At 39.9% G+C, this 11,766-nt stretch overlaps 1 protein-coding gene across 1 annotated transcript; it reads left to right on the top strand.

The window, feature by feature from the left end:
* Nucleotides 1-329: 329 nt before the first annotated feature.
* On the top strand, nucleotides 330-11,154 carry LOC119869229 (cytochrome P450 3A12-like). The gene is made up of 5 exons (XM_038589237.1): nucleotides 330-473; nucleotides 4,480-4,640; nucleotides 6,652-6,878; nucleotides 9,544-9,734; nucleotides 10,860-11,154. The coding sequence occupies exons 1-5, from the start codon at nucleotides 431-433 to the stop codon at nucleotides 10,952-10,954; spliced, it is 717 nt and encodes a 238-aa protein (XP_038445165.1). The 5' UTR covers nucleotides 330-430; the 3' UTR covers nucleotides 10,955-11,154.
* Nucleotides 11,155-11,766: the final 612 nt, after the last annotated feature.

Genomic DNA, 11,766 nt, shown 5'->3' with positions numbered 1-11,766 from the left:
GGACTGCAGAGGTCAGGGATTGGTCTATGTGGCTATTCATTAAGAATTAAGGCTGGAAGAAAGGACTGAAGTCAGGGACTTTCTCCTTAGCTAGTAGATGTGACAGGAGAGGGATCAGGCAACTCTTGGGCCAGGAAGGTATGTTCAAAAGTCAGAGAAGCTGAGGATCAGACAGAGACAGAGCAAGATCCAAAAAGCAATGAGACATAATGGCTGGATTCCTGTCAGGGAAACATCCTGCTCTCCAAGATTTATAGCTGAGCACTTTTGTTCACCGAGGACTCTGGCAACACTACTCTAAATTCGGGATGTAAATGGGCTATAGTCTCAGGATACTTCACGTCTGATTTACTTCTGACTTCACAAGTGATTTTTTTGCCATGGAAATTTCTCTTTTTGTTTCTAGCACCGAGTGGACTTTCTTCAGCTGATGATTAACTCCCAGAATTCCAAAGAAATGGACACTCATAAAGGTAAGCGAGAAGAGCTTCAGAGGGCCATTGATGAGGTGGCTCAGAAAGAGGGGGTGGTTCCAAGGTGTGGAGGAAGATTTTAGCAGATGGAATTTTGGCAAATTGAGAAAGAAAAGAATATGTTCAGATACAAAAGGTAGACAGAGCATTTTCCAGAAAAACCAAGCCATACTACCTGTTCAAAGCTTGAAGGGGAACCATAGACAAAACAATCTGTGGTCTGCCACAGGGGAACTTGTTTCCAATGTCAGTCCTGCAGCCTAATCCAGACCCACCGAATCTGCCTGGAAATTCACATCAAGTCTTCATCACATAAGGAGGTACATGGCCCCAGTGTTGATGACCGTAACTTGAAACACTTGTGGTTATATTTATTCACTAGCTTAATCTACTTCAAGTGTTTTTTTCCCTTTTTGTAATTAAGAAGTAACTGGTGCAGGTATGTGTACACATTGTATTTCTCTTTAAATCATCATCTATTACTTTTATCATCCATGGATGGTCTTTGACTAAAACTATTATTACTATGATGGTTACAAAATGATGACTCTTTACTTGTACCATTTCTTCTATATTTTGAATAATAGTCCATTGTTAGGGTGAGCTTTCTATACGTCATCATTATTGTATTTCTTTCTTTATATATGTCGGTATGATCTCTTATATTACTAAGTGTCTTATATCATTTTTTTCTTAGATCCTTGATTCTTTCAGATTTTTTGTCTGGAAGCCCTTTAAGTGGGCACCTGTGTTTTTGTTTTTCCTTTCTTCTTTTTTATGTTTTCAATAGACTTTGGTTTTTAAAAAGATTTTATTTATTTATTCATGAGACACACGGAGAGAGAGAGAGGGGGAGAGAGAGAGAGAGAGAGAGAGAGAGAGAGATGCAGAGACACAGGCAGAGGGAGAAGCAGGCTCCATGCAGGGAGCCTGATGTGGGACTCCATTCTGGGATGCCAGGATCACGTGCTAAGCTGAAGGCAGATGCTTAAGTGCTGAGCCACCCAGGTGCCCCAGACTTGATTTTTTATAGCAGTTTAGGTTCACTGCAAAATCGAGTGAAAGACATAGAGATTTATCTCATATTTCCCCTGCCCCACCTACATACAGCATCCCGAATCAAAATCCCTCATGATGTGGTAATTTTTAAATAATCAATATAACTACAACAACACATTATTACCACCCAAAATCCATAGTTTATATTATAGTTCATCCTTGTTGATGTATATGCTATGGGTTTCGACATATATATATAATGATGTATATCCACCATTAAAAAAATAGAGTATTCTGTATCCTTTTCCATATTATTTTCTGGGCATTACCTTGCATCCTGATGTCAGACATCTCAGATTTCTCTTCTGTTTCTCCTGATGAGCCCTGAACCAGCCATTTCTCCAAGAAACTCTGATTCCTTTTTAGTTAAAATGGTATTTAGAAACCAAATCTGGGATCTAGGAGTACTCGTTGCTACTAGGGGTTTTTGCTTCTATTTCCTCTCAGTGAGCCAAGTTAACAACATCAAATATATCTACACAGCACTGATCAACACAAATATTTCTTTATCCATAACCCATGATGTAAGTATGCTCTCAGTATTTAAAAGAAAAAAAAACAGGCTTAATTTATAGTTGTTTCTATGACAGAAATATTTCCATCATGGTTAATTTCAAGCCATCTGTGATTTGACAACAAGCTCACAAAATTGTTGAATATATAACAGTTGATTCTAGAGGAAAAGGATGGGCTTATTCTATCATACCATTTATCTATCTATCTATCTATCTATCTATCTATCTATATCATCTATCTATCTATCTATCCATCTCTCCTACCTACCAATCTATCTCTACTTCTATTCTATCTATCTGTCTATCTATCTATCTAGTTCTACTTTTTTCTCTGATGGAGGAAATATTTTATATTTGCTTGGTCCTGTACAGAAACACTGCACACATGTGATTTTTGAGCACTTACCATGTGGCTAGTGTCACTGAGCTCTGAATCTTATATTGTATTTAATATAACTAATTAAAATTTAAATATAAATAGCCGCATCTGCCTACCTTATTGGAGAGTACAGCCCTGAACTTTTATTATCATGGGGTTTGTGGTAATGGAGAGCAAGAATTTTTTTATATATATTTTTTATTGGGGTTCTATTTGCCAACATATAGTATAACACCCAGTGCTCATCCCATCAAGTGCCAATGTTTATAGCAAAAATGTCCACAATAGCCAAACTGTGGAAGGAGCCTCGGTGTCCATTTAAAGATGAATGGAAAATGTGTATATATATATATATATATATATATACACACACAATACACACACACACAATGGAATATTTCTCAGTCATTAGAAAGGACGAATATCCACCTTTTGCTTCAATGTGGGTGGAACTGGAGGGTATTATGCTGAGTGAAGTAAGTCACTTGAAAGACAAACATTATATGGTTTCACTACATGGGGAATATAAATAGTGAAAGGGAATAAAGGGGAAAGGAGAGAAAATGAGTGGGAAAAATCAGAGAGGGTGACAGAACATGAGAGACTCCTAACTCTGGGAAACAACAAGGGGTAGTGGAAGGGGAGGAGGGCGGGGGGATGGAGTGACTGGGTGAAAGGCAAGAATTTGATAGTTGAATTTACCCATAGCAGCTTCACGAAAAGTGTGACTAGGAAATCGGAACTTTGTAGACTTTTCTAGCACTTTTTGCATTGTTTTTAGCTGTGAATTATGGGTTTGTAGTGGGTAGGTGCTCTCAGTATCTAAAGGTCCTAACACAGGTTTTGTCAAATAGATTAGGACATGACCATGCTGAGTTTCTGCCAGGAGCAAATCAAAAGATATTCCAATTTATATTCAGAGTGGGGCCATTCACTAAGGAAGGTGAAATTCAGGCCATGATTGCTAATTCCATTCACTGGATTCAATTCGTCTATATTTCATGCTGGTCAGTACCTTGCCTTGACACATTTTTTTCTTCTGCTTCTTTGGTGGCATTAATTAAGCCAGCTCCATTACCGGTCTTTTTTTTTTTTTTTGTATATTTCAGTTTGTATATGTACTATATACATATAGTATAACACCCAGTGCTCATCCCTTCAAGTGCCCTCCTCAGTGCCCATCACCCAGTCACTACATCCCCCCACCTGCATGAACAGATAATGAATAAAGAAGATGTGGTATATATATACCACATCTGTGTTGTAGTTTCTGTACATATTGGAGATCATGCACTTGCGAAGTTGTGTGCCAGGTCTTCTACTAGCTGAGACCTCTGAAAGGTATAATCCATGCTTCTCAAGCTAGGTTGTTCACACAAATCACCACATCTCATGAAAGCTCAGACTTTGATTCGATAGTTCTAGGGTGAGGTTTGAGATTCTGCATTTCTAATAAACTCCCAGATGCTGCAGATGCTGATGGTCCATGGATCACTCTTTGAGCAACAAGAATTTATCAGTAGCCCAATATTGTTCTCTTCACTTTCCACAAATATGTTTGGATGAAAGATCATTCATTTTGTCCTGACAATTGAGTCTTAGTATCACAAACTCTCTAAATAAATTTAAGTTCTCTTTTAGCTAGAAGAATATAAATTTTCCTGGGGGAGAATGGTATCCCATGTTACTTACGACTGAAGTACTTTTAGGATCCTCCAAAGGTCATGCTGATAACACCATGTACGTTAGACAGAAATGCCATCTCCTGAAATTACCTATCTGTGTTGGTGCGGAGGGTGGCACTAGCAGGAGCAGATGGCCAAGAATAGTATAGACCATAGGAAGAACCAGATCAAGATAACTTCTGGCTTTTCTGGCTCTGTAAGATAGACATCAGAGTGCAAACCACTCTGAGTTTGATTCTGAATTGCTTTTACATTTTCCCCAAGGGAATTGGGAGTTTCAAATGGACTTCTCATTATCTAAAGTGTGTGTGTGTGTTTTTTTTTTACATTCACCTGCTATAGCTAAAATGTGTTTCTTCTCCTTTTAGCTCTATCTGATTTGGAGCTGGTGGCCCAATCTATTATCTTTATTTTTGCTGGCTATGAGACCACTAGCACTTCTCTTTCCTTCCTTATGTATGAATTGGCCACTCACCCTGATGTCCAGCAGAAACTGCAGGAGGAGATTGATGCGACTTTCCCCAATAAGGTGAGGGGGTTATACCTGAAGAAGGGAGTCAGTGTAGGTTTGGTTATGTCTCAGTAACGGATTAGCCCTCAAACCTAGTAGGTTTTCATAAAAAGGTTTACTCCTATTTCCACATTCGCATGTCAGATATGGGCCTTAGCAGAAGTTGGGAGTGAGTCTCTGCTCCATACAGTTATTGGTGATACCAGGTAAAGAGGCTCCATTTTCTTATACCTGCATTATCTAGAACCTGGGGACTTATTGTTTGCTTGGTAATAAGGAACTATGTGTTACTCACTTGATTTTCAAATGTTTGGCTCCAGACTTACATACATCTCATCAGTTCACCCCTCATTTGCAAAATGGTTTCCCGTAAGTTCATGTGAGCTAGGAAATATGGGGGTCTCCATGATCCTGGGTGAGCAGTGTATGATTCTACTACTTTCTACTACACACCCTATGAAGTGTCAACTCTATTATTTCCATTTAACAAGTCAGGAAACTGAGCTATAGAGAGACAATATGACATTCTTAAACTATCATAACTAGTAGTGTAGAATTCAAGCTAGGAGCCAAGTGCTTGGATCCTGATTGACCTCTAATCTGTACAATGTTGGGACTTACACAAAGCAGCAAGTGATAGACATATATTGCCCACACTGTTTTCAGATCTCTGCCCATCCTGAAGTTCCCTTCTTATGAAGAGACCTGACCCCTGGGTCTGGAGTGGCCTGTTTGGCAAACAGTGAGACTCCAAAGTGACAACTAGGAGACCCTTCCAGCAACAGAGGGTGGGGCTTAGAACAGGGTTCTGATCCCCTGTATTACTTTTCCTAGAACTGAAATTGTGTGCCCACAATTGGTAGCATCCAATTGTAGCCTTCTCTTGCCCCATTTGCGTTGAAAGAAAGTAGTGTCTCCCCAAATTATTTAGTGTTTTTCTCCAAATATTGTAAATAGAATTGAAAAACTAGGAAGGCAGGATATTTCAACTAGGACAGTTTATGAGGAAGAGGGGAGTTTGTGGCACATTCTCCTTTCATGATACAGATGTGTCGCCCCTGTTTTGAAAGGAACAAAAGACTTCAACAGATTTCATTTAAGATTAAGGCCATAGGGAAGGAAAATATGATTAAAACAGAGAGAGAGTTGGGATTCTGGGTGATGGGCACTGAGGAGGGCACTTGATGAGATGAGTACTGGGTGTTATACTATATGTTGGCCAATAGAACTTCAATAAAAACAAATGAAAAAAAAAACAGAGAGAGACAAGCCATAAGAGACTCTTAAGTATAGGAAACAAATGAGGGTTGCTGGAGAGGAGGTGGAAGAGGGGTTAGGGTAGTAGGGTAATGGGCATTAAGGAAGGCACTTGATGTAATGAGCGCTGGGTATTATATGAACTGAGCAGTCAGTTCTAATTCTAATTCTTCCTCTGAAACTAATAATACACTATATGTTAATAAAATAAATTTAAACAAAAAATGTAGAAAAAAGGTCAAGGGTCACACTCTATTAGTCACTTTTGTTCACACAAGGAAGAAAAACCATTACCTGGTAGTGGGAAGGATTTCAGGCCCTGTGTAGGAGATCGTCATAGTGGTCTCCCCCAGTCATTACTATTGCTGCTTACGTCTATGACTCACATGTCAGTGAGCCATTGAGTAGATCAAAGGACATGCTAGACATTCAAATGTCCACAAATACCCTTTACCAAAATACATGATTCTTAGGTGTTCCTAATACTTCAGTAGTAGTATATACAGTGCATTGAACTTTGATCCCAAATCTCAATTTTTAAAAAGATTTTATTTATTTATTTATTTATTTATTTATTTTATTTGAGAGAAGAGAGAGAGAGAAGGTAGAGACACAGGCAGAGGGAGAAGCAGGCTCCATGCAGGGAGCCTGACGCAGGACTTGATCCCGGGTCTCAAGGATCACACCCTACGCTGAAGGTGGTGCTAAACAGCTGAACCACCCGGGCTGCCCCCAAATCTCAATTTATCAAAATCTGTTTCTTTCCTTCCAGGCATTGCCCACTTACGATGCCCTTGTGCAGATGGAATATCTGGACATGGTGTTGAATGAAACTCTCCGATTATACCCAATCGCTGGTAGACTTGAGAGGGTCTGTAAGAAAGATGTGGAAATCAGTGGTGTGTTCATTCCCAAAGGGACAGTGGTGATGGTGCCAACCTTTACTCTTCATCGAGACCAGAGTCTCTGGCCAGAGCCTGAGGAATTCCGACCTGAAAGGTACAGGGAACCCTGCAAAGGGGAACCCACCCTCATATTGGAGGATATTCTGTATTTTCTTAGTATAGATGACAATCGTGTGGTGGTACAATGATTTATTTGTACATTTTTTTATTCTTAGAAGTATTTTTCTTGTTACAAAATGAACATTATTGTCCAAATTTTACAAACTCTAGTTGAGAATAGAGAAAATTAACATCATCACCAGTCACAATATATCAGGATTATTAATCATGTGATGTATGTCCTTGTGGATGTTTTTCTATGCATATATAGAAGCTTAAAAGTTAAGATGGCATTATATATTTTTGAGGTACTGAGTTAATGTAACAGTAAAGTATAAACAACGTACCATAATTGTGTTTGTGATTATATGTATATACATAATATACTTAACCATTATCTTAATTAAGAAAATGGGACTTTTTGTTACTTTAGTGTTTCTGTCCTCTTTAGCGCTCTGGATTTACTCCTTAGATTTTCGCATTCTGTGTTTGTAACCCTGCGCCACCATGTCTGCTAGGTATAGTGTGAGGACAGTGGCTGTGGTGCTGAGAGTTCACATCCCTGGCAGGAGGAGCAGCAGCCTGAGGACAGAGTGTGCTGGAGACCTGATAGGTCCTGTGCTGTCTGTGGTTGCAGTTCTAAGCATCTCTCATCTCTCTAGTATCTGGGATTTATCCAAAGTGAGGTCATCTGTTCTCTAGCCATTTAGACATCCTCCTTGGAGGGGTCTTGAGTTTTCTCTTCTGGGAATTCAGAGCAGAGTCTGGCTTTGGGTAAGCCTGAATTCTGCAAAAGTCCATGCTTTCCTGTTTATTGTATTGGTGGGCAAAATTTGGATGAGTTTTAGAGACCTAGATGTTTAGCCCCCGACTCAAAGTCCCTGTTAACAGAGCTCTTTTCTGGTCGCATGGTGTCCCTAGTGCTAGCAATGCGTCTACACATAGTACTTGCTGAAAGAACTTAGAGTTGACCAAGTCATCTGTTTTCTGGACCAGGAGACCTGTTGGCTCCCACAAGTTCAGCTGTTCAGTCTCCTATAGCTTCTCAAACAGAAACCAGTGATCACTCCTGTACTTGTTTATGATTCATTCAGCCATGAGAGGAAGTGCTTACCTACTGTGTTAGGAACTGTGCCAGGTAGTGAAATCCATGTATTAAAAATATCAATTATGAATAATTAAAAAAGATTTTATTTATTATTTCAGATAGGCAGAGAGTGAGTGAGAGAGTGAGAGAGAGAGAGCACAAGCAGGGGGGAGGGACAGAAGGAGAAGCAGGATCCCTGTTGGGCAGGGAACTTGATGTGGGGCTCCACTGGAGTACCCTAATATCATGACCTGAGCCAAAGGCAGACACTTAACCAACTGAGCCACCCAGGTACCCCTTATGGATAATTTTTTAAAAAGATTTTATTTGTTTGAGAGAAAGCAAGCATAAGCAGGGGGAGGAGCAGAGGGAGAAGGAGAAGCCCCAATATGGGGCTTGATTACAGGACGTGAAGATCATTCCCTGAGCCAAAGGCAGATGCTTAACCATCTGAGCCACCCAGTCTCCCATTGCAGAGAATTTTTGACACATGCACAAACATTATATAGACACAAGTCTATGAAATACTTTTAATGAATTTATATATGCCCACCACCTGCCTAGTAACTACTAACCCATATCAGCTACTCCATCCACACACCATTATAATTCTTTTACTGTTTTCCATATTATTTTAAGGCATATCATGTAAACATTTCAGTATGTTCTTCATGATAAAAGGAGTTTAAATAATACCTCACCTAAATGCCATTATCATTTTCCCAAATCCACATGTTTCCTGACTATAAGTATTAAGGAATGAATTTTTAAAAAGATTTTATTTATTTATTCATGAAGTGTGTACAGAGAGAGAGAAAGGCAGAGACACAGGCAGAGAGAAAGCACAGTCAGAGAGAAGCCCGATGTGGGGCTCAATCCCTGGACTCCAGGATCACGCCCTGGGCCAAAGGCAGGCGCTAAACCGCTGAGCCACCCAGGGATCCCAAGGAATGAATTTTGAATGAAGCATAGGTCTAACCCCAAAGGAATTTATAGTGTCTTAGAACAGATAGACAAAAACTCAATGATTATAATGATTATACATAGATCTAAGTATCATTATAGTGGAGTAGCGTCACGTGCCCATGTAAATCATGTGAAAATCTTTTCCGTGTAAGTGGTTGGGAATGGTCCTAGCAGGGAGTGTAGGGATGTGAAGGGAAAAATAACAATGGTAAAACATAGGAGGCATTTCTCTACTTCCTTTTTCTATGAGCATGTGACCAACATAAGTGGGAATGGAGGCATCAACCTACCTTTCCTCCAGTCAGGCTCATTTCCTGCTTGCCTTTCAAAGTGTGAACATCACACCACCCTCAATATAATTCTAGTGTCTAAGGTAAATCTTTTCAACAGCTTTATGTCATGTCCTCAGCAAGACTGAATGCTCCCATAGGGCAAGGGGAATCCAACGACCTGTAGCTTACAATTGTCATAGCAGAATAAGCATAGCAGGATTACAGTAAACAACCCATCAAAGTTTCCTATATACTCCTGGTTGAGAACCCCAAACATGTACTTCTTGTGGTCTTTGATTAACTAAACTTGTTTTCCACTTCCATTGTGGAGCCAGGTTCAGTAGGAAGAACAAGGACAGCATAAATCCTTATACATACCTGCCTTTTGGAACTGGACCCCGAAACTGCATTGGAATGAGGTTTGCGATCATGAACATGAAACTTGCCCTTGTTAGGGTCCTGCAGAACTTCTCCTTCAAACCTTGTAAAGAAACACAGGTCAGAGAGATAACGTTCTGCATAAATAGTGTTTTATTGGTTTTTTTTTAACTAAGAGATATGAAATAGATGTGTGTGTGTGTGTGTGTGTGTGTGTTTGTGAGCGAATGTGCTCATTTATCCTTAGTAATTTGTTCTATCAGCCCAGTAATCTATTAGAGTCATCTGTGGCCTTGAAGGGTCCTTTAGCTCTTGAGTGCCACATCTGTGTTCATAACCGCCCAACCATAAGGGTCATCTGTCAGTATAGTTCACATGAAATTATTATGCACGTCCTTGATCTTGAGCAGTGTTTTAAATCTCTTTCAAGTCCACTGAAAGAAAAGAACACGTTGTGCACAATCATGATGTGCAATGTGTGTGATAACCATGATGTGACTTTTGAATGATGCTCTTCTCCATACAATTTATAGACACTATTGTGACCATGGTTCTAAACCTTGGTTTTACTCTGAAGTCAGTGGGTTCATTAAAAATCCTATATTCTAACATAATTCACCCAGAGAATGGCTTTTAAATGTGTCCCCACTGATTCTCAAGTGCAAGCAAGGTTGAGTGTCACTGGTGTGTGAAACATGCCTGACTGATGTGAAGGATCCCATGTGTCCAGGCCATCCTAGCTACTTGGCTCCACCTTCAGTCAGGCTGTGCTCCCTTTCCATGCTAGTCTGTTATCATGGATGGATGTTTCCATGGGAGAGAGTACAAGTGTTTATCAGTGTAGATGTTCATATGATAAAATGTGTAATAAACACTCAGGATGGCCTACAAGCTTCAACGTATACAAAATTATCTCTCTCACTTTTCAAAATTGTTTGCCATAATGGGTAAGAATCTGTCTTAAATTTAAATACTCATCCTTTTTACTAAAATTTAAATATAAAAGTATATAAACCAATATGAGTTTGTCTCCAGCCTGGTACTGAGTGGGTGGGTCAGTAGATACTCTGTTGAATGAGTGATGGATGAATGCTTACATACTCCAGTCTTGACAACTTACAGAATAATTTAAAGAATCAGAGATATATGAATCTATAAGTAGTATTTATATATTTGTAATGCATTATTGTCCTTCATATAACTTGCCTGCTTTGCTTCTGTTGTTAGCTGGATTTTCATGGTCGTTTCTCATATACTTGTTTAACTGTTGCAGATCCCCTGAAATTAAATGCTCAAGGGATTATTCAACCTGAAAAGCCCATTGTTCTCAAGGTTGAGCCAAGAGATGGGAGTGTAAATGGAGCCTGACTTTCCCTAAGGACTTCCTTTTGTTCTTCAAGAAACTATCCCAGAACACCAGAGACCTCAATTTCCTTTGATTATGTGGTTTCACTCATGTAGGGAATATAAGAAATAGTGAAAGGGGTTGTAGGGGAAAGAAGGGAAAATGAGTGGGAAAAATTAGAGAGGGTGACACAGAATGAGAAACTCTTAACTCTGGGAAATGTACAAGGGATAGTGGAAGGGAGGCAGGTGGGGGGATGGGTGACTGACGGGCACTGAGGAGGGCACTTGACGGGATGAGCACTGGGGTGTTACAATGTATGGGCAAATCAAACTTCAATAAAAAATATATTAAAAACCCCAGAAATGATCCCTGGGTGGCGCAGCGGTTTGGCGCCTGCCTTTGGCCCAGGGCGCGATCCTAGAGACCCGGAATCGAATCCCATGTCAGGCTCCTGGTGCACGGAGCCTGCTTCTCCCTCTGCCTGTGTCTCTCTCTCTCTCTTCTCCTCTCTCTCTCTCTCCCTGTGACTATCGTAAAAAAAAACAGAACAGAAATGAAGGTGGGCTTCATGTACAACCTGTGACAGATGACTAGGGATTCCACACATTCATTTAGCTTTCTCTGGTATCTGTGTAGAGCATTATATATTATGGGGAATAAAGGAAGTAGCTCATAAGTGCCAGACATGTAGACACAGTTTATCTGTTTCACACAGACTACCCCCAGTTTGTACCATCTACTACCCTGAGTGTTGATCTAGAATAAAACTTTATCAACAAACTTTAATGGAAACAGGAATTATTGTGGTGGTGGTGGTAATGACATTTATATC

This window comes from Canis lupus, unplaced genomic scaffold, assembly GCF_011100685.1.
Source record: "Canis lupus familiaris isolate Mischka breed German Shepherd unplaced genomic scaffold, alternate assembly UU_Cfam_GSD_1.0 chrUn_S1776H1973, whole genome shotgun sequence".
In the NCBI taxonomy this organism is placed as follows: Eukaryota; Metazoa; Chordata; class Mammalia; order Carnivora; family Canidae; genus Canis; species Canis lupus.
The sequence above is the reverse complement of the archived record's forward strand: the minus strand, read 5'-3'. Positions and strand labels throughout refer to the sequence as shown.